A 25,691-nucleotide genomic window follows, 5' to 3' on the forward strand; every position below is an offset into this window, starting at 1 on the left:
AGGGTTAAACTATGAGGACAGGTTGCATAGATGAGGCTTGTATTCCCTTGATCATAGAAGATTAAAGGGTTATCAAATTGAGGTGTTTAAAATGATTAAAAGTTGATAGGGTAGATAAAGAAAACAATTTCCTCTGGTGAGGAAGTCCAGAACAAGGGGCCTAACCTTAAAATTAGAGCTAGGCCATCCAATGGTGATGTCAGGAAGCATTTCTTCATACCAAGGGTAGTGGAAATCTAGAACTCTCTCCATTCAAAATGTTATTGAGGCTAGGTCAATTGAAAATTTTAAAACTAATGTTGATAGATTTTTCTTTAGCAAGGGTAACTAAGGGGTAGGCCATTTAGGACTGAGATGAGGAGAAACTTCTTCACTTAGAGTGTCGTTAACTTGTGGAATTTCCTGCCGCAGAGAGTTGTTGATGCCAGTTCATTGGATATATTCAAGAGGGAGTTAGATATGGCCCTTACGGCTAAAGGGATCAAGGGGTATGGAGAGAAAAGGGTACTGAGGGAATGATCAGCTATGATCTTATTGATCAGTGATGCAGGCTCGAATGGCCGAATGGCCTACTCCTGCACCTATTTTCTATGTTTCTGTTTTTAGCCAAAGTATAGAATACAAGAGCAGGAAGGTTACACTTGAACTGTATAAAACACTCGTTAGGCACAATTGAGGAACAGTGGAGGACTTTTAAGGAGCTCTTTCATAGTGCTCAACAAAAATATGTTCCAGTGAAAAAGAAGGGCGGTAAGAGAAGGGTTAACCAGCCGTGGATAACCAAGGAAATAAAGGAGAGTATCAAATTAAAAACCAATGCGTATAAGGTGGCCAAGATTAGTGAGAAACGAGAAGATTGGGAAAATTTTAAACGACAACAAAGAATGACTAAGAAAACAATAAAGAAAGGAAAGCTAGATTACGAAAGTAAACTTGCGCAAAACATAAAAACAGATAGTAAAAGCTTTTACCGATATATCAAATGGAAAAGAGTAACTAAAGTAAATGTTGGTCCCTCAGAAGATGAGAAGGGGGATTTAATAATGGGAAATGTGGAAATGGCTGAGACCTTAAACAATTATTTTGCTTCGGTCTTCACAGTGGAAGACACAAAAACCATGCAAAAATTGCTGGTCACAGGAATGTAGGAAGGGAGGACCTTGAGACAATCACTATCACTAGGGAGGTAGTGCTGGACAGGCTAATGGGACTCAAGGTAGACAAGTCCTCTGGTCCTGATGAAATGCATTCCAGGGTATTAAAAGAGATAGCGGAAGTTATAGCAGATGCATTCGTTATAATCTACCAAAATTCTCTGGACTTTGGGGAGGTACCATCGGATTGGAAAGCAGCTAATGTAACGCCTCTGTTTAAAAAAAAAAGGGGGCAGACAAAAGGCAGGTAACTATAGGCCAGTTAGTTTAACATCTGTAGTGGGGAAAATGCTTGAAGCTATCATTAAGGAAGAAATAGCGGGACATCTAGATAGGAATAGTGCAATCAAGCAGACGCAACATGGATTCATGAAGGGGAAATCATGTTTAACTAATTTACTGGAATTCTTTGAGGATATAACGAGCATGGTGGATAGAGGTGTACCGATGGATGTAGTGTATTTGGATTTCCAAAAGGCATTCGATAAGGTGCCACACAAAAGGTTACTGCAGAAGATAAAGGTACGCGGAGTCAGAGGAAATTTATTAGCATGGATAGAGAATTGGCTAACCAACAGAAAGCAGAGAGTCGGGATAAATGGGTCCTTCTCAGGTTGGCAATCAGTGGTTAGTGGTGTGCCACAGGGATCGGTGCTGGGACCACAACTGTTTACAATATACATAGATGACCTGGAAGAGGGGAAAGAGTGTAGTGTAACAAAATTTGCAGATGACACAAAGATTAGTGGGAAAGTGGGTTGTGTAGAGGGCACAGAGAGGCTGCAAAGAGATTTAGATAGGTTAAGCGAATGGGCTAAGGTTTGGCAGATGGAATACAATGTCGGAAAATGTGAGTCATCCACCTTGGGGGGAAAAAAAACAGTAAAAGGGAATATTATTTGAATGGGGAGAAATTACAACATGCTGCGGTGCAGAGGGACCTGGGGGTCCTTGTGCATGAAACTCTTTTGAGTTCCTTGTGCATGAATCCCAAGAAGTTAGTTTGCAGGTGCAGCAGGTAATCAGGAAGGCGAATGGAATGTTGGCCTTCATTGCGAGAGGGATGGAGTACAAAAGCAGGGAAGTCCTGCTGCAACTGTACAGGGTATTAGTGTGGCCACAACTGGAGTACTGAATGCAGTTTTGGTCACCTTACTTAAGGAAGGATATACTGGCTTTGGAGGGGGTACAGAGACGATTCACGAGGCTGATTCCGGAGATGAGGGGGTTACCTTATGATGATAGATTGAGTAGACTGGGTCTTTACTCGTTGGAGTTCAGAAGGATGAAGGGTGATCTTATAGAACCATTTTAAAATAATGAAAGGGATAGACAAGATAGAGGCAGAGAGGTTGTTTCCACTGGTCGGGGAGACTAGAACTAGGGGGCACAGCCTCAAAATACGGGCGAGCCAATTTAAAACCGAGTTGAGAAGGAATTTCTTCTCCCAGATGGTTGTGAATCTGTGAAATTCTCTGCCCAAGGAAGCAGTTGAGGCTAGCTCATTGAATGTATTCAAATCACAGATAGATAGATTTTTAACCAATAAGGGAATTAAGGGTTATGGGGAGCGGGCGGGTAAGTGGAGCGTTGCCAGGACTGGAGAATTTAGCTATGAGAAAGATTGGATTGGCTGGGGTTGTTTTCTGTGCAACAGAAGAGGCTGAGGGGAGACTTAATTGAGGTGTATAAAATTATGAGGAGTCTAGATAGAGTGATAGGAAGGACCTATTACCCTTAGCAGAGGGGTCAATAGCTTGGGGGCATAGATTTAAAGTTATTGGTAGAAGGATTAGAGGGGAATTGAAAACTTTTTTTCACCCAGAAGATGATGGAATCTGGAATTCACTACCTGAAAGGGCAGTCGAGGTACAAACCCTCAATGCATTTAAAAGGTGCTTGGATATGCACTTGAAGTGCCATAACCTACAAGGCTACGAATCAAGAGCTGGAAAGTGGAATTAGGCTGGATAGCTCTTTTTCAGCCGGCACAGATTCAATGGGCTGAATGGTCTCCTTCTGTGCCGTAAGTTCTATGATTCTATTCTCTGCTCTCAAAAAAAACACTTCCCAGAAAGAACTGTGAGCAGCTGTGAGCACTGAGCCTTTATTCATAATGGGACTCCTGCAGGGCTAGATTTTCGGTTCTGCTCATTTCGGGGCCCAGGAACAGTTTGCGCTTCAGTCAGCAAAATTCATCAACTGAGCCCGGAGTGTGAGGCAAAGTGCTAAGGGAGGCGTTACACGCCTCTCTTAGGGTGCTAGGCCAGCTGAGCAAGGAAAACCCCCGAGCTAAACAGCCTGCCTTAGAGCGCACTAAGAGAGGTGGGGGAAGAAAACACCAAAAACATTCCCAATAACCAACTCCCACCACCACCACAACATAAATCGTAAGACAAAAAAACAATCACACTTGTTTGAGGTCGCCATTACTTACCTCACTGCGGCCACTACAGCTCGGACTGCCAGCTTTCACAGGCAGTCCCCCAAAGGGCGCTCTACGCAGCGCTAAGGGTCAGGCGGCAGCCAAAGATCGAGCCAGTGTCTCAACCAGGGGCGTTGCACACCGGCTCGTCTCTTCCGGGTAGTAATGCTCCGCGCCCTGCCGAAACCGGCACTGAATGTCCTGGCAGGGTGCTGGAAGCTGGCCGTCTGCCTGCAAGTGCTTACCACCGCTATTGCCACTAAAACAGAGGCAGCAACAAGCCAAAAATCCAGCCCAAGACCTTTAATCATTTCCATGAAGTGCTGCTCAAGTCTCGCGTCCATTTTACTGACGAGCTTCCCGAACCCCGGGAAACCTGTGCAGGAAGCATTAATTTCAAATCGCTGGCAAAATCTCAGGAGAGCAGTCTCATTTGAATATTATAATATCGGACTCTCCGATCTCCGCTGATGTTAAAACAGTAATGGGGGCATTCACGACAGGTTGGAGTCGCGTTTTGCAAATTTAATGATTTAACCCCGACCTTCTCCCGTCCATGGGAGTTTAAAATTCTCCCCTAACTCTCTGTTAGGCTGTAGTGTTATAATCCACATTTTCTATCTTGTGGAGCAAAAGAAAAGGATAACTAGTTTCTGTAGCACTATTATAACATACTTAGAAAGTATTGGGAAAATGCTACATTTCTAAATCAGTTTTTTGAGAATGCTTGCGCAGCTAAATCAATGAACTTTTAAGGGCTCTTAAATTGATGTGCTGTGAAAGGGCCATTGATCTTTACAACCAATTGAGATCAATGGCATATCATAAAAGGTCTATTAAACATCATCCTGAATAAAAAGTGTTGTTCAGACTGATAAACTGATCATTATAATGATCAAGGCCACTAGTTTGAAGTTTTAGCAGAATAATGGACAGAATTGGAGATTCCAATCCCTAAAACATGAATAAGAACCTAATAAAAAAAATTGAATTTGACTTATTGAATGACCATAAACCAGTGGCTGTGATGATCATTCTATTCTCTCTCTTCTTGAGCTCCTAAGGATGACTATTGCAAAACAGCGCTTAGGTGATGAAGAAGTAGGGGCTCGTCATTTTCCTGCACACGAGCGCGAGGACCTTGTTCAGCAGTTGGAAAAAACACGTGAACAGGTACAAACTTCTATTTACACTTTTCATGATTACATTTTTAAAATTATTATTATTTAATCAGCTACACTCATATGTCTCATTGTTTTTACCCGCACACAGTACCTAGACTGCACTTGTCAAAGTCACACATAACATCCTGTGCAACTGCAATCTTTTTTCACTGTTTATGCTCATCCTTCTCAACCTCTCCGCCACCTTTTGACAACAACATTGTCAAATACTTCATCTTTTCCATTAGGAACTCCTCCTCTGGCACTGCTGTTTCCAGGATCTACTGATGCCTGCTGCAACAAAGGCACTACATCACCTCCAATAGTTTATCTTCCTGTCTTGTCTGCCACCTCCATTGTACTCTGCACTGCATCTTTAGTCCATTCCTCTTCATCATTTATATGCCCCCCCCGCCCCCCGCCCTGGTGGCATCATCCAGAATGGGGTTGGCGTTCACATTGATGCTGACGCTGCTCATCTCTGCCTCCTCCATTTATCAAAGGTTAATGCTGTACTCTCTAACTAGCTCCCAAGCGTGAAGACTTCGATCAATCAAAATTCGCTGCTGCTCAATATAGGCAAGATGAAAATCGTCCTCCCGCTAGCACCTGCATGCCTCTGGACTTGACTTCATCAACCTCCACGGCTGCAAACTCAGCCTGGGTCATAAAAGGGGTGGAAGTTTAATGTGTAATGCTTGACTCTGAGCTGAGCACCTTCCCCCATATTCATTCCATTGCCAAGATCACTTGCTTCCACCTCCATGACATTTCCTGCCTCTGCCACTCCTACTTCCCCCACCACATTGAGACCTAGTCTATACCTATCACCTCATGGCTCAACTTCTCTAATGCTCTCCCAGATGACCCCCCTCCACAAATTACAACCCATTTAGAATAGCAGAGTTTGTGACCTAACCCATTAAAAATCCCAAACTTCTATCACCCTATTCTTTCCATCTCCTCATGCACTAGTGCATTGAGTTTAAGTCTGTCATTTTTATCTTCAACTCTTTCCATTGCCTCATCTCACCTTATCTTAGTGATTTCCTCTGGTCAGGGATCACAACGTGCACCCCATGGTCTTCCAACATTAAGATACTCTTTGTTCTCGTGTTCTCTGTTCCCTTCATTCTACTATTGGTAGCAGTTTTTTTCAGCCCAGTCCTCTCAAACTCTCTCTCTTGCTTCCTCCATCTTTGCTTTCATTTACCTCCTCAAAACCCTTTTCTTCAACTATACATTCAGTCTCTCAACCTGGTTACCATTGGTTTCTTGCTGCTGGGTGCCCACAGATTTTCCTCTTCAATGTAAAGCACTTTGAAATGACTTCCTGTCCACAGAAAGTGCTGTAGAAGTCCAAGGTTGTGATGGTGTTGTAAGCATAAAGATAATTTCACACAGACGATCCTTTCCTGGATTTTCTCTTTTGCTCCAGCATACTTCATCACTGGTGTCTAGGACCCATGTGTGGGGAGGGGGGGGGGGGCGGGTGAGGGAGAGACATATAGGTAGGCAAAACCATCTTAGCACTTTTTGGGGGTATGTGATTGAAAAGTCACATGGACTCCCAGATATAATGTCCTTTTTATCCCTTAGAATGACTGGTATCCCTGTAACTTCAATTTACTAGTTACACAAACTGCATGACCATTGGCATGTAAATGACAACTTAATTTGATAAAAAAAACAATACACACAGGTGAGCAATTACACTGAGGCTTATTTGTGTTTACAAGAAGTAATTACAGTATAGATGCTTATAAAAAAACGATTAAGTTCAGTTTTAAAGTCAGCTAAAGTTGACTGGGAAAATAGATTAAAGTGTAGGACGGTTGATGAACAGTGGCGTACATTTAAGGAGATATTTCACAACTCTCGAAAAATATATTCCAGTGAGGAGAAAAGGGTGTAAAAGAAAAGATAGCCATCCATGGCTAACTAAAGAAATAAAGGACGGTATCCAATTTAAAAACAAGGGCATACAAAGTGGCCAAAACTTGTGGGAGGACAGAAGATTGGGAAGCTTTTAAAAGCCAGCAAAGAATGACTAAAAAAATGATTTAAGAAAGGGAAGATAGACTATGAAAGTAAACTAGCACGAAATATAAAAACAGATAGGAAGAGTTTCTCTGGTATATAAAAAGGAAAAAAGCGTGGCTAAAGTAAAGGTTGGTCCCTTAGAGGACGAGATCGGGGAACTAGTAATGGGGAACATGGAGATGGCAGAAACTCTGAACAAATATTTGTTCAATCAGTCTTTATGGTAGAGGACACTAAAAATAACCAAACAGTGGATAGTCAAGGGGCTATGGGGGAGGGGGGGGAAGAAGGAACTTAACACAATAACTAAGGAGGTGGTACTCAGTAAGATAATGGGACTAAAGGCGGATAAATCCCCTCGACCTGATGGCTTGCATCCTCGGGTCATAAGAGTAGTAGCGACAGGGATAGTGGATGCATTGGTTGTAATTTACTAAAATTCCCTGGATTCTGGGGAGGTCCCAGCAGATTGGAAAACTGCAAATGTAACGCCCCTATTTATAAAAAAAAAAGGAGGCAGACAAAAAGCAGGAAACTATAGACCAGTTAGCCTAACATCTGTGGTTGGGAAAATGTTGAAGTCCATTATTAAAGAAGCAGTAGCAGGACATTTGGAAAAGCATAATTTGGTCAGGCAGAGTCAGCATGGATTTATGAAGGGAAAGTCATATTTGACAAATTTGCTGGAATTCTTTGAGGATGTAATGAACAGGGTGGATAAAGGGGAACCAGTGGATGTGGTGTATTTGGACTTCCAGAAGAAATTTGACAAGGTGCCACACAAAGGGTTACTGCACAAGATAAAAGTTCATGGGGTTGGGGGTAATATGTTAGCATGGCTAGAGGATTGGCTAACTAACAGAAAAGAGATTCTCTGGTTGGTAATCAGTAACTAGTAGGGTGCCGCAGGGATCAGTGCTGGGACCCCAACTATTTACAATCTATATTAACGACTTGGAAGAAAGGACCGAGTGTAACGTAGCCGAGTTTGCTGATGATACTATGGGCCCAAGTTTCCACATGATTTGCGCCTGATTTTTAGGAGCAACTGGTGGAGAACAGACTATCTTAGAAATCGCAATTCTCCACATTTTTTTTTCTGCCGTTCTAGTCAGGTAGAACAGTTCTACTTTGGAACAGAATTTTTTCTTCAAAAGGGGGCGTGTCCGGCCACTGACGCCTGATTTGAAAGTTTCCACAGTGAAAACGTACTCCAAACTAAAGTAGAATGGAGCAAGTGAAGATTTTTGTAGAACTGAAAAAACCTGTTCTACACATTAAAAAATCAGGCGCAGATTACAAATTAGGCGTCCAGAACGAGGTGGGGGGGGGGGGGGGGGGGGGAGGGAAGTCATTAAATTCTACAATAAATCCTTATTTATACTTATACAAATATTATACAAATAAATCCAACCTGAATAAACATTTATAAGCAAAGAAAAGATTAAATAAACCATCTTCCTACCTGTGTGAAAGTGCTTCAGGCAGGCCTTTCGGGACCGAAGGCTGAACTGTCCCCAGCACCAGATTTACAGGTAGGTGGCGTTGGGTTGGGTCGGGGAGGGGAGGTTCGGTTCGGGTCGGGGGGAGAGAGAGAGAGGGAGAGAGAGGGGGGGGGGGCAGAGGGAGGGGGGAGAGAGAGGGAGGGGGGAGAGAGAGGGAGGGGGGGAGGGAGAGGGAGAGGGAGAGGGAGAGAGGGGGGGGAGGGAGGGAGAGAGAGAGAGAGAGAGAGAGAGAGGGAGGGACGGGGGGAGGTCAGGTCGGATCCAGTCCGTGAGCGGGAGTCGGGTCGGGTCCAGTGGCGGGGGGGCGGGAGCGCGGGTCGGGTCGGGTCCAGTCGGGGGGGCGGGGAGCGGGAACAGGAGCGCAGGTCGAGTCGGGTCAGTCGGCGGGGGGGGGGTGCGGGTGTCGGGTCTGGTCCGGAGGCGGGGGGGGGGGGGGGAAGCGGGTGTCGGGTCTGGTCTGGAGGCAGGCGGGGGGGGGGCGGGGGAGGAAGCGGGTGTCGGGTCTGGTCTGGTCCGGAGGCAGGGGGTGGGGGGGAGCGGGTGTCGGGTCTGGTCTGGTCCGGAGGCAGGGGGTGGGGGGGAGCGGGTGTCGGGTCTGGTCTGGTCCGGAGGCAGGGGGTGGGGGGGAGCGGGTGTCGGGTCTGGTCTGGTCCGGAGGCAGGGGGTGGGGGGGAGCGGGTGTCGGGTCTGGTCTGGTCCGGAGGCAGGGGGTGGGGGGGAGCGGGTGTCGGGTCTGGTCTGGTCCGGAGGCAGGGGGTGGGGGGGAGCGGGTGTCGGGTCTGGTCTGGTCCGGAGGCGGGGGCAGGGGAGGAAGCGGGTGTCGGGTCTGGTCTGGTCCGGAGGCAGGGGGTGGGGGGGAGCGGGTGTCGGGTCTGGTCTGGTCCGGAGGCGGGGGCAGGGGGGGGAGCGGGTGTCGGGCCTGGTCGAGGGGGGGGAGGGGGAGCAGGAGCTGGCTGTGGGAGGAGCCTTATTCACGCAGCCCCAGTGAGGCCATTCAGCCAGGGCTAGGGGCTGCGTGCTTCGGGCCCATCCCACACAGTTCGGCGCCTGGAGCTACTGCACTTGCGTGCCCACTGTAGCGCGCATGTGCAGAGGTCCCGGCACTGTTTTCAGTGCAGGGACCTGGCTCCGCCCCCCCACAGCTCGTGCTGGCTGTGCCGAGGGCCGGAGGACCTGCAAGTAGGTGGAGAATACCGAGGATTTTTTTAGGCGCACTTTGTGGCGCGAAAATGGGCGTCCAGGTCGGGACTGCGCCGTTCTAGGCGCGTGTGGAAACTTGGGCCCAAAGATGGGTGGAAAAGCAATGTGTAAGAAGGACACAAAAAATCTGCAAAAGGACATAGACAGGCTAAGTGAGTGGGGAAAAAAATTGGCAGATGGAGTATAATGTTGGAAAGTGTGAAGTCATGCTCTTTGGTTTTTTTCTGCCAAAGAACAAGTTAAATGGAGAAAAATTGCAAAGTGCTGCAGGACCTGCGGGTACTTGTGCATGAAACACAAAAGGATAGTATGCAGGTACAGCAAATGATCAGGAAGGCCCATGGATTCTTGGTCTTTATTGCAAAGATGGAGTATAAAAGCAGGGAAGTCTTGCTACAGTTATACAGGGTATTGGTGAGGCTACACCTGGAATACTGGATACAGTTTTGGTTTCCATATTTACGAAAGGATATAATTGTTTTGGAGGCAGTTCAGAGAACGTTCACTAGGTTGATTCCGGAGATGAGGGGGTTGACTTATGAGGAAAGGTTGAGTAGGTTGGGCCTCTACTCATTGGAATTCAGAAGAATGAGAGGTGATCTTCTTGAAACAAATAAGATTATGAGGGGGTTTGACATGGTGGAAGCAAAGAGAATGTTTCCACTGATAGGGGAGACTAGAACTAGAGGGCATGATCTTAGAATAAGACCCACCCCATTTAAAACTGAGATGAGGAGGAATTTCTTCTGAGGGTTGTAAATCTATGGAATTTGCTGCTTCAGAGAGCTGTGGAAGCTGGGACATTGAACGAATTTAAGACAGAGATAGACAGTTTCTTAACCGATAAGGAATTAAGAGATTATGGGGAGCGGGCAGGGAAGTTGACCTCAGTCCATGATTGTATTAAATGGCGAAGCAGGCTCGAGGGGCCATATGGCCTACTCCTGCTCCTATTTCTTATGTTCTTATGTAAATTTGAATGTGTTTATAGACATGCTTCTCCTATTTAAAATTTCAAACAACAGAACTTTTCATAATGTTTTGGGTAAATGGGTTAAATATGTCCAGCGACTCCCCAGTATTTTTGTTTTATTGCAGATTGAACGCTTGGATCATGATCATCAAGCAGCGGTGGATGAGCTTCATGATGTTAAAGTCGAACGCTCTTTCTACCAGGAGAAATCTGACCGTCTAAATCAAGAAATTAACCATATTCTTGGAGGACATGAAACCCGTATAATTGATGTGGATGCATTGTGCATGGAGAACAGGTGACCGAGTTCTTCTCTTAAGTTTGTTTACTTATGGCAAATAGCAAGTGAATAATTCTTTATACCACATGCATGGTTATTATTATCAAAGTATAAAATGTGTAATTTATTCTAAATGCATGAGATAAATGGGAATATTTTCCCCCAATTTTCTCATTTTTATTCGTTCCTCTCCTGAAGGTGCTGACTGTTAGCATGTGGTCCCACAAAAGCCTCTCTCTGGTACTTCTCTCAGTGACCATTTTTCACATGTGAGATTGGGCACTGAGGGTTGGTATGATGCTTGACTGTGGAAGTTACCACACGCAAATCAACCCTGTCCCCATCAAGTATCCACATATGCACACTTTCCAGTGGAGGCCACTGATAAGTTGGCTATTTTCTTATTTGAATTCAAGTTATTTAGGTCCCTAAAACTAGCCTTGCTGAGAAATGATCTGACTAGCACAGACCATAAGTTGATGCTGGAACCTCAATCAAGACAGTTCAATTCATAGGGAATTTTCAGATGGCAGCTGGTCAAGGGAGGAGGTGAGAGGCAGGTCACCTGATCTAATGAAATCTATTAGAGCACATTCTGTGCTGTAATAGTTCCTATTCTAAAAGTGAACTAAAAAATATAAATGCATTGTATAAATGGAATATTCAATGGGGAACTGGCAAATAGAATTGATTAATTCATGAGGAAGATGTTGGGCCTTCTGTGTTCTGCACTTCCTCATTGAGGATTTTTTTAATGTACTGCAGAAATGGCAAAGTCTTTTATCTTGATGGTCTGCATGGATATGTACAATGGAACATTTGAAATTTAAGTCCAAGTACCCAGTAATTTGCATACATCCCTTGGTGCTTTGATTTTAGCCCATGTAATTCAAATTAGACAAACTAGCGAGTATGAAATATAAGTGCAAATTGGACTAAGTTGCCTTGAGTTTCATGAGACAGATTGCCATGGGTCAGTGACCACAGGTGGTCCACAGGCTATAACTTAGATACCCCTGATGTAGTCTGTCAGAAGCAGTTAAATTGAAATTCAAGTTTGGACAACATTGAACATTATACAAATCTGAATGTACTCATACACTAAATTTTGAAGAATGACCAAATATGGTTGAAGATAAATCCTTCCTAAACGCCACCGACAATCAAACTGGAATCACCAAGGAAGGTTTTCTATTGTAATGGAATGATTTTTATGATGTTGCAAAGAAATCGATAGTGCTTGTAGAGGTTGCACTGGTTAATTACCATACACTTCATCAATAATTGGTTGCATATACAGTTTCAACAGTTTCTAGACTATTTCAGCACTAAATTCATATAGTTCTTGTGTATGTGTTTGAGACTTTCTCAAGAACCTCATAGTACTAATGGCAGAAAGAGGGTGGTAACCATTTGTCAGAAAAGCTTTCTCTCCTGCCCCATTCTCCTATTGCTTTGCATCTGCTCAGGGAAAAATGGGTCGTGCACTATTTTTAAACTTCATTTTCAAATCCTGCCATTTCTTTCTTTCTGTTTAAAAGGGCACATCTCACAATAAAGCTCATTTTTCTTTTGACTTCCTTTTGACAGTCTCATTCCCACTTGAATATCTTTGCCAGTGAGTGATGTTTTGTAAGAGCATAAATGTCACACTTAAATAACAAGCCATTGACACTGAAGCGTAGATTTTCTGATATGGGTCCAGTTTACACAAAATGGTTAAAAACAGTTTTTTTTCTGGTATGAATAAAACAGTGCTATTTTCACTCAGCTTTCTGAGATCAGCTCATTATCATCATCATCATGTGTACCTTCAGGGAGCATATCAGTATTGTGAGTAGCAAATAGTATGGAAATGAAATTTAAAGGGCTGGGGATAATTAAAGGGGAATTGGGGAAAAAAATTCCAAAACCTCTTTGGGAAGGTTCAGAGGACATCTCAACCCTTTACTAACCTTTGCCAAAGCTAAAAGAGGAGGGGGCTAAGAAGTGACACACAAAAAGGAGAGAAGGGGAATCCTAAGGTGCAGGCAAGTGATGGAGCAGCCCAGAGATCACCTTGCTGTTTGAGGGTGGTAAAGTAGAGTTAGTGCTGCTGAGGTGCCTGTGAGGAATATTGCCCTCTGTGCCATTTCACGGCATCACACCCACAGATCAGCATGCCTACAAAGTGTTTGAGGCAAGTTTCAGGCAGAGCTGACTGTTACTGTCACTGGATGTGCTAGCCTTATGCTGTAAGGTAACTGTGTGTCCTTGCAGCAGATGGAACAGCTCAGCAATTTGCTTCCTGACCGTGATCTTGTGAAGACAGCTCTGCACTGCTATTGCCATGTAGCTTTGCCAGGGCCAGCAGGTGTGATTGGTGGCATCTTAGTGGGTGTGGTCAGTCTGGATGCAATAGCTGTTGATTACCCTGGCATGCATTCTTTAATGTAATGTCACTAAAAACATGAAATACTGTGATTGGAGGCGCCCAAGGAACATTACATACGAACAGAAGTAGGCCATTTAGCCCCTCGAGCCTGCTTCAATTAGATCATGGCTAAACTGTGACCTAACTCTAAATACCCACCTTTGCTCCATATCCCTTAATACCTTTGGTTAAGAGAAATCTATCAATCTCAGATTTAAAATGGACAACTAACGCAGTGTCAAATGCTGTTTGCGGTAGAGAGTTCCAAACTTCTACCACCTTTGACGTGTAGAAATGCTTCCTAACTTAATTCCTGAAAGTCCTGGCTCTAAATTTTAGGCTATATCCCCTAGTCCTAGATTCCCTAACCAGCGGAAATAGTTTCTCTCTATCTACTCTATCATTTCCTTTTAATATCTTGAAAACTTTGATCAAATCACCCCTTAATCGTCTAAATCCCAGGGAATACAACCCTAGTTTGTATACTCTCCTTGTAATTTAACCCTTAGAGTCCAGCTATCATTCTCGATGCTGCACTCCCTCCCAGGCCAGTATATCCTGGTGTGGTGCCCAGAACTGAACACAGTACTTCAGGTGTGGTCTAAACAGAGCTTTGTATAGCTGTAGCATGACCTCTAACCCCTTGCATTCTAATCTAGATATAAAGGCCATTCCTTTAGCCTTTTTGATTATTTTTTGAACCTGTCTGACATTTTAATTATCTATGTACATGGACCCCTAAGTTGCTTTGGACTTCCACTGTTTCCAGCTTTTAAACCATTTAGAAAGTACCATGTTCTATCCTTTTTAGGTTGACTGTAGCTGACCTCACACTTGCCTACATTGAAATCCATTTGCCACAGTTTTACCCATTCACTTAATCTATTAATATCTCTTTGTAATTTAATGTTTCAATCTACACTGCTTACAATGCCGCCTATCTTTGTGTCATCAGCAAACTTGCATATGCGACTCTCTATCCCATCATCTAAATCATTAATAAATACTGTGAATAGTTGAGACCCCAACACAGATCCCTGCGGGATATCTCCAGTCACATCCTGGCAATTAGAGTACCTACCCATTAACTCTATACTCTGCCTCCTGCCCCCAGCCAAACTCCGAACCAGGTCAATAATTTACCCTCAATGCCATGAGCTTCAACTTTAGCTAACAGTCTTTCATGAGGGACTTTATTGAATGCCTTATGGAAGTCCATATAAATAACATCCATAGACATCCCCCTGTCCCCTACTTTAGTCACCTCTTCAAAAAATTCAATCAGGTTGTCAGATATGACCTACCCTTTACATGTCCATGCTGGCTCTCAACGATTAGCTGAAAATTTTCAAGGTGTTTAGTCACTTTATCCTTAATTATAGACTTTTTAGTAATTTCCCGACAACAGATGTTGGGCTAACTGCTTAGGCTAATAGTTCCCTGTTTTCCCCCTTTCACCTTCCTTAAATAGTGAAATGACATGTGCAATTTTTGAACTAAAGGAATGATTCCTGAATGAAGAGAACTTTGGAAGATCACAGTTAGGGCATCTGTAATGTTCTCACCCAATTCCTTTTTAAACCCCTGGGATGAAATCATCTGGTCGTGGGGATTTGTCACTCTTTAATCCCATTATTTTATTCATTACTGTTAATTTGCTAATTATGGTGAGCCCCTGTCCCTGATTCAAAATTAGTTTCCTTGGGGTGTCCAGCATACTATCCTCTTCCTCCACTGTAAATACTGACACAAAGGAATTATTAAACATTTCCTTACTTTCATTTATAAAATCACCATTATCAGTTTTTAAGGGGCTCACATTGCTCTTAACCACCCTCTTTTTCCTACTATAATTGTCAATTTGTTGTGTTGATTTTTGATATCCCTTACAAGTTTCTTTTCATACTCCCTTTTTGTAGCTCTTTGTCACCCTTTACTGTTTGCCAGAATCTGTGCTGGTTTTTGCATTCTTGTATGCTTTTTTTTAGTTTTATTTTGTATTTTACCTCTTTAGTTATCAATGGCTTTTTTTTTGGCAAGTAGAGCTCTTGCCCCTTAAGGGTATAAACTGGTTCTATATCACCTTAAATTCTTTTTTGAACACCTCCCACTGATCTTCTGTCATTTTACCTATTAGCAGATTTGCCAGTTTATTGTGGACAGTCTGGTAAGAAATTGGGCTTGATAGCACCCGTTTTTTGGGTGGTACGAGTGCCTTTAGGGATCCAAAATGGCATCCGTTGCGCATGCTTCCACTTCTGATGTGATGCGCGCCAGACGCCATCTTGGTAAAAGTGTTACTGTACACGTGTTGAACATCCACTGGAAGTATGCAGAGACGCCAATCAGTATGCAACACTGATTTAACGCTAGCGCTGCCATTTTGAAGCTCAATTCTCCATCTGCCACCCTCTCTTAAGCTCACACAGGTGAACCACTTTAAGCAGCAGAAGAACCCCCCCCCCCCCCACCCCCACTCCCCCCGCTTCCTGCCCCACCAGCGCTATTTCAAGAGATCATCAACTACTTACAGCTTAGTTGCTGGTTGATTTCTTCTAGCTGTTGCTACAATTTTACAGATTTTTCTTGCTTTTAATAGTTCTTTCAAAAGTCTACAGGGAGTGGTGTGACAGGTGCTGAAGTACTTTTTGCTGACTTCAAGGCTTCTTCACAAACCAGTTGCTCTTAGAAATGGTCTCATTAGTAGGCCTTCCTCTTGGAATACAGAATGACTAGGAGAATGAGCAGAGGGTAGGACAAGCTGTGAGAAGAGGGGGGATGGGTAGAAGGGCTCTCAGCAGGAGGCCATATCCTCCCAGGGTGTCAAGGAGCAGAGAAACATAGAAATATAGAAAATAGGTGCAGGACCTAGGCCATTCGGCCCTTCGAGCCTGCACCACCATTCAATAAGATCATGGCTGATCATTCACCTCAGTATCCCTTTCCTGCTTTCTCTCCATACCCCTTGATCCCTTTAGCCGTAAGGGCCACATCTAACTCCCTCTTGAATATATCCAATGAACTGGCAACAACAACTCTCTACGGTAGGGAATTCCATAGGTTAATAGCTCTTTGAGTGAAGGAGTTTCTCCTCATCTCAGTCCTAAATGGCTTGCCCCTTATCCTTAGACTGTGTCCTCTGCTTCTGGACTTCCCCAACATCGGGAACATTCTTCCTGCATATAACCTGTCCAGTCCCGTCAGAAATTTATGTTTATATGAGATCCCTTCTCACCCTTCTAAACTCCAGTGAATAGAGGCCCAGTCGATCCAGTCTCTCCTCATATGTCAGTCCAGCCGTCCTGGGAATCATTCTGGTGAACTTTCGCTGCACTCCCTCAATAGCAAGAACCTCCTTCCTCAGATTAGGGGAACAAAACTGAACACAATATTCCAGGTGAGGCATCACCAAGGCCTTATACAACTGTAGTAAGACCTCCCTGCTCCTATACTCAAATTCCATAGCTATGAAGGCCAACATACCATTTGCTGCCTTCACCGCCTGCTGTACCTGCATGCCAACTTTCAATGACTGATGTACCATGACACCCAGGTCTCGTTGCACCTCCCCTTTTCCTAATCTGCCGCCATTCAGATAATATTCTGCCTTCATGTTTTTTGCCCCCAAAGTGGATAACCTCACATTTATCCACATTATATGCATCTGCCATGCATTTGCCCACTCACCTAACCTGTCCAAGTCACCCTGCAGCCTCTTAGCGTCCTCCTCACAGCTCACACCACCACCCAGCTTAGTGTCACTTGCAAACTTGGCGATATTACACTCAATTCCTTCATCTAAATCATTAATGTATATTGTAAAGAGCTGGGGTCCCAGCACTGAGCCCTGCGGCACCCCACTAGTCACTGCCTGCCATTCTGAAAAAGACCCGTTTATCCCGACTCTCTGCATCCTGTCTGCCAACCGTTTTCTATCCACCTCAGTACATTACCCCCAATACCACGTGCTTTAAGTTTGCACATCAATCTCTTGTGTGGGACCTTGTCAAAAGCCTTTTGAAAGTCCAAATACACCACATCCACTGGTTTACCTTTGTCCACTCTACTAGTTACATCCTCAAAAAATTTCAGAAGATTTTTCAAGCATGATTTCCCTTTCATAAATTCATGCTGACTTGGACCGATCCTGGCACTGCTATTTCATCTTTAATAATTGATTTCAACATTTTCCCCATTACTGATGTCCGGCTAACTGGTCTATAATTACCCGTTTTCTCTCTCCCTCCTTTTTTAAAAAGTGGTGTTACATTAGCTACCCTCCGGTCCATAGGAACTGATCCAGAGTCGATAGACTGTTGGAAAATGATCACCAATGCATCCACTATTTCGAGGGCCACTTCCTTAAGTACTCTGGTGAATTCTAAATTTCTCCCAGTCCTCAGGTGTGCTGTTTTTTCTGGCCAATTTATATGCCTCTTCCTTGGATTTAACACTTCCCCGCAAATGGTATGTTGGCCTTCATAGCTAGGGGATTTGAGCCACCTTCCCTGTTTTTTTTACTCCAGACAGGGATGTACAATTGTTGAAGTTCATCCATGTGATCTTTAAATGTTTGCCATTGCCTATCCACTCTCAACCCTTTAAGTATCATTTGCCAGTCTATTCTAGCCAATTCACGTCTCATACCATCGAAGTTACCTTTCCTTAAGTTCAGGACACTAGTCTCTGAATTAACTGTGTCACTCTCCATCTTAATAAAGAGTTTCTCCATATTATGGTCACTCTTCCCCAAGGAGCCTCGCACAACAAGATTGCTAATTAGTCCCTTCTCATTACACATCACCCAGTCTAGGATAGCCAGCCCTCTCGTTGGTTCCTCGACATATTGGTCTAGAAAACCATCCCTAATACACTCCAGGAAATCCTCCTCCACTGTATTGCTCCCAGTTTGGTTAGCCCAATCTATATGTAGATTAAAGTCGCCCATGATAACTGCTGTACCTTTATTGCACGCATCCCTAATTTCTTATTTGATGCTGTCTTTAACCTCACTACTACTGTTTGGTGGTCTGTACACAATTCTATTACCTGAACCTCAGAGAGGAACAGTGCATGAGATGTCTGCATTTTATTAAGGAGATCTTCACTGAAATCTGCCAACTGCTGCAGCCACAACACCAACCTCCATGCAGAGCAAGAACCGCATTACCAGTGGATGTGAAGGTGACTGTAGTGATGAACTTTTAAACGTCCGACTCCTTCCTGACTGGAGCTGGAGATATTTGCAACATCTCGCAGTTTGCTGTCCAATAGGGAATAAGGGAGGTCATTGAGGCTCTCTATTGAAAAAGACCTAACTTAATTTCATTCTCTTTTGCCAAAGACAAGAAGGCGTAGCGAGCATGAGTGATTACGAGGATTACAGGCTTCTCCATGATGCATCATCATCATCATAGGCGGTCCCTCGAACGAGGATGACTTGCTTCCACACCAAAAGGGATGAGTTCACAGATGTTTCAATGAAGGACCCGATATTCTAGTCCTGAACTCCAGGGGTGGAAGATGCCTGTGCGTGGATTACTTTAACGTGTGGTGTCCGTTGCACATCAACCACCACACGGGCTTGACAGAGCCAGGCCTTTATCCAGTGGCAAGGGTTAACCGTGACGACTGGAGACCTGCTCTGCTGCACAGACCTAGTGCGCACACATATCGCAGTGTGGGCAGGCCCATGCTGCCCCTGGATTTTCGCCTCTTCTGGACCCCGTACCCTCATTTGCTGCACCTCCGCCATGATCTCTTGCCACTCCTCCACCACAAACATTCGCCACACCTCTGCCAAGATCTCTCACCACTCCACCATGACCTTTCGCTGCTCCTCCGCACCAAACATTCGCCGCACCTCTGCCACGATCACTCGCCGAATCTCAGCCACAATCTCTCACCGCTCCTCTGCCCCAATCATTCGCTGCACTTCCGCCACGATCTCTAGCCGCTCATCCGCTCCGACCTTCCCGAGAGATCCATGGTGCAAGGTGCGATTGACTGCATACACATTGCTTTGTGGGTGCTGCATATCAACTCTACCATATACCAGAACCGAAAGGGATTCCAGTCACTCAATGTCCAGTTGGTGTACGACCATAGGCACCGAATCATGCAGATCAATGCCCAGTATCCTGGCAGCAGTCATGATGCCTTCATTCTTCAGCAGTCCGCTGTGCCAGCTGCATTTCAACCAGCACAGAAAACCAAAGGGTGGCTACTGGGTGACGAGGGCTGAAACCTAGCTGGGCTATACATGAAGAACTCATTCGAGTGTGATATAAGTAACTGCAACCCCAATTCCCCAGTCACCAACAGTGTCACACTCCTTACCTTCCCTCTGTCACTGATCATCACATCATCATCTTGGCCACAATGCAAAAATAAAAGCCATCACAAAATAAACATTTAAAACGACATTCATCAATGAAATCATGCCGTATTGCATACGAACTTTAAACCATATTGTAAACTAATCACCCTTAAGCATTCCCTCAGTGCCTGTCCTCCATGTGTCATTGCCTGTCATAGTGCTCCTACAAAGTGCTACCCCAGTGGTTGCAGCATAGCTGGTGGAAGGCTGCTGACTTTCAGTGGCGGAGACTGCAAATGGCCTTGGAGAACGACCTCGAGCAGCTCTGGGCCTGGAAGGCCCGGCTTCAGACTGCACCATCTCGGCATGGGCGGCAGCAGTCTGAGCTGCCTGGCTGACCGGCAACAGCAAGGGCACTGGCGGAGTGGCAGAGATGGCAGGAAGAATACTGTCATCCTCAGAGAGGACCTCAGGCTCCTGCTCCATGGCACCACTGCCACTCTTCCAGGGCAATGCCTCAGCAATTCTTGTAATCTGTTGGAAGACAGATGGCTGGACTGCTGTGACACCCTGCAAGGAATGCTCTCTCAAAGCTGCATGTGTGCAAGACCTTGCTGTAATCCCGGGCAGGCCACTCACAAGCTTTTTCATTGGAAATACCACACATGTGCAGAAACAGACCATGGAGAACAAAGCACAGCTTACAGGGAACATTGCCTGCAAGCCCCTTTGAACACTGGTATCTGCAGCCATGATGGCAGCAGTCTGAGCTTGCATGACTTCAGTCTGAGCTTCCACTGCAGCACTCAGACTTTTGATGGAAGCTGCTTGTTCTACAATGGAAACTGAGACATCGGCCATCAGATGCTACAGAATGGGTGGGTCCACAAGTATGCTAATGGAGTTGCCCACCAGTTCCATGCTGGAAAGGATGGGCTCCAAGCTCGAACTCCTCCATGCTCCTTGACATTGAATGCAGGCTTTCTGGCAGCCTTCTAAATACACCCATCAGCCATCTTCTGTAGCCGGGCCATTCGAAGTTTTCATCTGTGTCCCTGCAGCAGAACTAGTGTGCGACTTTGCACTCCGAGCTAGCACCTGTGCTATCCTTGTACCTGGCTGCAGCGCACTTGTGCCTGGTGTCTCACCACATGCAAGTTATGCCTCTAAACTATCCTCTAAGATACGTGCACTATGTGAGCTGATGGCTGTAAGTGTGAAATCAAGTGATGGTGAGTCTTCATCATCACTCTCTTCTTGGTCTTCCTCCACTGCCTGGCCACATTGCACTTCTTTGGTATCTGAAAGGAAAAGGCACAAAGGTATGGTTGTGGGGAGGGGGGAAAGTAAGTGATGCATGTTTATACCATCTGCAGCTTGTAAATCAGAACAGATTGTGGAATGAGGGGGAAGTGGGATGTGAGAAGGAGGAATAGGTATGAAGATACTGTCATTTTCAATGGTTTCAGCCCCGCTGTTGGCCACGACCTCAGCAATGGCCATTCCGATAACAGCCAGCACCATTTCCTCCATGGGAATTAGAACATGCAGGCACGCCTGTCCCACCGCTGGTTAGCTCCTGCTGCCACTTGTGCGCCACCTTCTCCTGCAAGTGAGAGGGAAGTGTGTCAATGAGTGCCGTGCAATATGTTTGGGTGATGTGGCTGCCATGGTTGAATAGCTGGCAGTATGTGCAAGCTGTGAGATGTGGGTGTGAGCCTTGCAACAGTGCTAAGTGTGTGAGGCTGTGGTGAAGCATATGCATGTTAGGTATGGGTCCTGATAGAAATTGTTGGTAGGTGAGTGATGGGGGTGTGATGATTTGAGAAGTGGATAAGGCTCGTGGTGTTGCTGGTAGGATATGGCATTTGAAGATGCATTCACTGACCTTGACCACTCGTGTGAGGTCATTAAACTTCTTTTGTGGCACTGCATCCAGGTCCTGCGGGCTAGATTCCTGGCATTGAGTGCCACGACTCTCTGATTCTACTGCCTTTTGACCATGTGTCTGGAAGTCCTCCTTTCCCCTGCCGCCCCCCTTTGGATACTGGATAACTCTTCCTCCTTTCCAAGACATCCAGTGCAGCGTTGGAATACCTGGAAGCCCATTCTCTCATGTTCTGCCATTCTTGTGTGTTTCCCAGGTCAGATGCAGCTCCCACCGGACTCTCGATTTACATGCACCTCCCCTTTAAGAGGTGCAGGCTAGCTTTAAGTAGTGCGAGTAAGTATCAATTTTGGGCCCCTTCCTGAAACATGCAGCCAATGAACAGTGCGTTTAGCGCTGGCTGCACGCAGAAATCAGCACAAAGATGGAGTCCTCCCTTCGTTACAGCCAATGGGCATGGGTTAATTGCACATCGCGATTCCCGCACCTGTTTCCAGGGGCTATCCAATTTAGCTCCTGGTTTGTTTCATCCCATTGAAGTCGGCCTTACTGAAATCTAGAAACTTAGTAGCTGTTTCGTGTTTCTCCCTTTCAAAAACAACATTGAACTCAAATCATCTTATCGTCTTGTTAGAAAAATGTTCACGCACTGTTAGGCTGTTTACAAATCTGGCTCATTAGTAAAGAAAGAAAGAGAGACTTGGATTTATATAGCACCTTTCATGACCACCGGACGTCTCAAAACGCTTTACAGCCAATTAAGTACTTTTGGAGTGTAGTCACTGTTGTAATGTAGGAAACTAATAAAAATATGGCCTGTAATTAATATTGGGAAGATCAAAGACATTGTCTGGTCTCCATCACAAACTACATTCCCTGGCCATCGACTCCATCCTCTCCCTAGAATCTGTCTGAGGCAGAACCAGACTGTTCGCAACCTAGGTGTCATATTTGATCCTGAAATGAGCGTCTGGCCACATATACACGGCATAACTAAAATAGCCTATTTACACCTCTGTAATATGGCCTGTATCCACCCCTGCCTCAGCTCATCTGGTGCTGAAACCCTCATCCATGCCTTTGTTACCTCTAGATTTGACTACTCCAACGCACTCCTGGCTGGCCACCCACGTTCTATTCTACATAAACTTGAGGTCATCCAAAACTCGATGGCCCAAGTCCCGCTCACCTGTCACCCCTGTGCTCGCTGTCCTAAATTGGCTCCTGGTTAAGCAACGCCTCAATTTCAAAATTCTCATCCTTCTTTACAGATCCCTCCATGACCTCACCCCTCCCTTTGGCTGTAATCTCCTTCAGCCTCTCAACCCCCTGCAATGTCTGCGCTCCTCAAACTCTGCCCTCTTGAGCATCCCTGAATATAATTGCTCAACCACTCCGCCCTTAGCTCTCTTTCCTCCTTTAAGACGCTCCTTAAAACCTACCTCTTTGACCAAGCTTTTGGTCATCCATCGTAATTTCTTATTATGTGGCTCGGTGTCAAATTTATTTGTTTTGTCTTATAACACTCCTGTGAAGTGCCTTGGGATGTTTTACTACGTTAATGGTGCTATATAAATACAGGTTGTTGTTTTGTTGTATATTAAATCTAATATGGCCTGCCTTCTTGTTGGTTAAACATAAAAACATAGAAATTTACAGCGCAGAAGGAGGCCATCCGACAAAGAGCCACATGGCCCTCGGTCAGCAGCCCTAAAGGTTACGTATAAACCTATGAACAATGGCGGAAAGGTAAAGAGCACCCAGCCCAACCAGTTCGCCCCACACAACTGCGACACCCCTTATACTGAAACATTCTACACTCCACCCCAACCGGAGCCATGTGATCTCCTGGGAGAGACAAAAAACAGATGAAAAACCCAGGCCAATTGGGGAAAAATAAAATCTGGGAAAATTCCTCTCCGATCCATCCAGGCGATCGAAACTACTCTAGGAGATCACCCTGGCCGTATTCGATTCCCTGTAGTACATACCATCGTATCTGCGGCAGCCAACAAAAGGTTATCCAATCTAATCCCAATTACCAGCTCTAGGTCCGTAACCCTGCAGGTTAAGGAACCTCAAGTGCCCATCCAAGCACCTTTTTAAATGTGGTGAGGTTTTCTGCATCCACCACCCTTCCAGGCAGTGAGTTCCAGACCTCCTAACCCTCTGCGTGAAGAAGCGCCCTCCCCCCCTAAAATCCCTCTGAACCTTCCACCAACCACCTTAAAATGATGCCCCCTCATAATTGACCCCTTCACCAGTGGAAATAAGCCCTTGCTATCCACAATATCCAGGCCCCTCAAAATGTTGTACAGCTCAATGAGGTCTCCTTTCAACCTCCTCCGTTCCAATGAGAACAAACACAGCCTATCGAATGTGTCCTCATAGCTAAGATTCTCCATTCCAGGCAGCATCCTCACAAATCTCCTCTACACACTTTTTCTAGTGCAATCACGTCCTTCCTATAATACGGCGACCAAAACTGCACACAGTACTCCAGCTGTGGCCTAACCAGAGTATTATACAATTTAAGCATAACCTTCTTGGTCTTGTATTCTATGCCTTGGCCAATAAAGTCAAGCATTCCGTATGTGTTCTTAACCACCTTATCCACCTGACCTGGCCGCCTACTTTCAGGGATCTGTGGACAAGCACTCCAAGGTCCCTTTGTTCATCTACACTATTAAGTGGCCTACCGTTTAATGTGCATACCCTTTCCTTATTAGCCCTACCAAAATGCATTACCTCACACTTCTCCGAATTAAATTCCATTTGCCACTGCTCTGTCCACCTGACCAGTAGATTGATATCCTTCTGTAGCCCATGACTTTCTTCTTCATCATCATCATCAACCATACAGCCAATTTTAGTTTTGTCTGCAAACTTCTTAATCATACTCCCTATATTCAAATCTAAATCATTGATATATACCACAAAAAGCAAGGGACCCAGCATTGAGCCCTGCGGAACCCCACTGGAAACATCCTTCCAGACACACAAACATCCATCAACCATTACCCTTTGCTTCCGACCTCTAAGCCAATTTTGGATCCAACTAGCCACTTTGCCCTTATCCCATGGGCTTTTATAAGAACATAAGAAATAGGAGCAGGAGTAGGCCATACAGCCCCTCGAGCCTGCTCTGCAATTCAATAAAATCATGGACTCAGCTCCACTTCCCTGCCAGCTCCTGATAACCCCTTATCGTTTAATAAACTGTCTAATTCTGTCTTAAATTTATTCAACGTCCCAAATTCCACAGCTGTCTGAGGCAGCAAATTCCACGGATTTACAGCCCTCTGAGAGAAGAAATTTCTCCTCATCTCAGTTTTGAATGGTCGGCCCCTTATTCTAAGGCCATGCCCTCTAATTCTAGTCTCCTCCATCAGTGGAAACATCCTCTCTGCATCCACCTTGTCAAGCCCCCTCATAATCTTATACATTTCAATACGATCACTTCTCATTCTTCTGAATTCCAATGAGTAGAGGCCCAACCTACTCAACCTTTCTCATAAGTCAACCCCCTCTTCTCCGGAATTAACCTAGTGAACCTTCTCTGAACTGCCTCCAAATCCTTTCGTAAATATGGAAACCAAAACTGCACGCAGTATTCCAGGTGTGGCCTCACCAATACCCTGTATAGCTGTAGCAAGACTTCCCTGCTTTTATACTCCATCCCCTTTGCAATAAAGGCCAAGATTCCATTGGCCTTCCTGATCACTTGCTGTACCTGCATACTATCCTTTTGTGTTTCATGCACAAGTACCCCCAGGTCCCGCTGTACTGCAGCACTTTGCAATCTTTCTCCATTTAAATAATAACTTGCTCTTTGATTTTTTTTCTGCCAAAGTGCGTGACCTCACACTTTCCAACATTATACTCCATCTTCCAAATTTTTGCCCACTCACTTAGCCTGTCTATGTCCTTTTGTAGAATTTTTGTGTCCTCCTCACACATTGCTTTTCCTCCCATCTTTGTATCGTCAGTAAACTTGGCTACGTTACACTCAGTCCCTTCTTCTAAGTCGTTAATATAGATTGTAAATAGTTGGGGTCCCAGCACTGATCCCTGCGGCACCCCAGTAGTTACTGATTACCAACCAGAGAATAAGCCATTTATCCCAACTCTCTGTTTTCTGTTAGTTAGCCAATCCTCTATCTATCCTCAATCTTCGTATACCATGCGGGACCTTATCAAAAGCTTTGCTAAAGTCCATATACTCTACATCATACGCACTGCCCATGTCGACCCTTTTGGTTACCTCCTCAAAAATTTCAATCAGCTTAGTCAAACACGATCTTCCCTTAACAAATCTGTGCTGACTG

General features: G+C 45.0%; 1 protein-coding gene across 3 annotated transcripts in view; it reads left to right on the plus strand.

Annotated features, from left to right (window-relative positions):
* ccdc149a (coiled-coil domain containing 149a) overlaps nucleotides 1-25,691 on the plus strand; it is a 227,162-nt gene that overhangs the window by 100,338 nt on the left and 101,133 nt on the right. For 2 of the 3 annotated variants that reach the window (XM_070863485.1, XM_070863493.1), the window contains exons 5-6: nucleotides 4,636-4,752; nucleotides 10,589-10,761. In XM_070863485.1, the coding sequence (XP_070719586.1) occupies nucleotides 4,636-4,752; nucleotides 10,589-10,761 (290 nt within the window). The remainder of the gene's footprint in view (nucleotides 1-4,635; nucleotides 4,753-10,588; nucleotides 10,762-25,691) is intronic. The other variant, XM_070863499.1, reaches the window with a different exon arrangement.

The sequence above is a fragment of the Pristiophorus japonicus genome, chromosome 2, assembly GCF_044704955.1.
Source record: "Pristiophorus japonicus isolate sPriJap1 chromosome 2, sPriJap1.hap1, whole genome shotgun sequence".
NCBI classification, from domain to species: Eukaryota; Metazoa; Chordata; class Chondrichthyes; family Pristiophoridae; genus Pristiophorus; species Pristiophorus japonicus.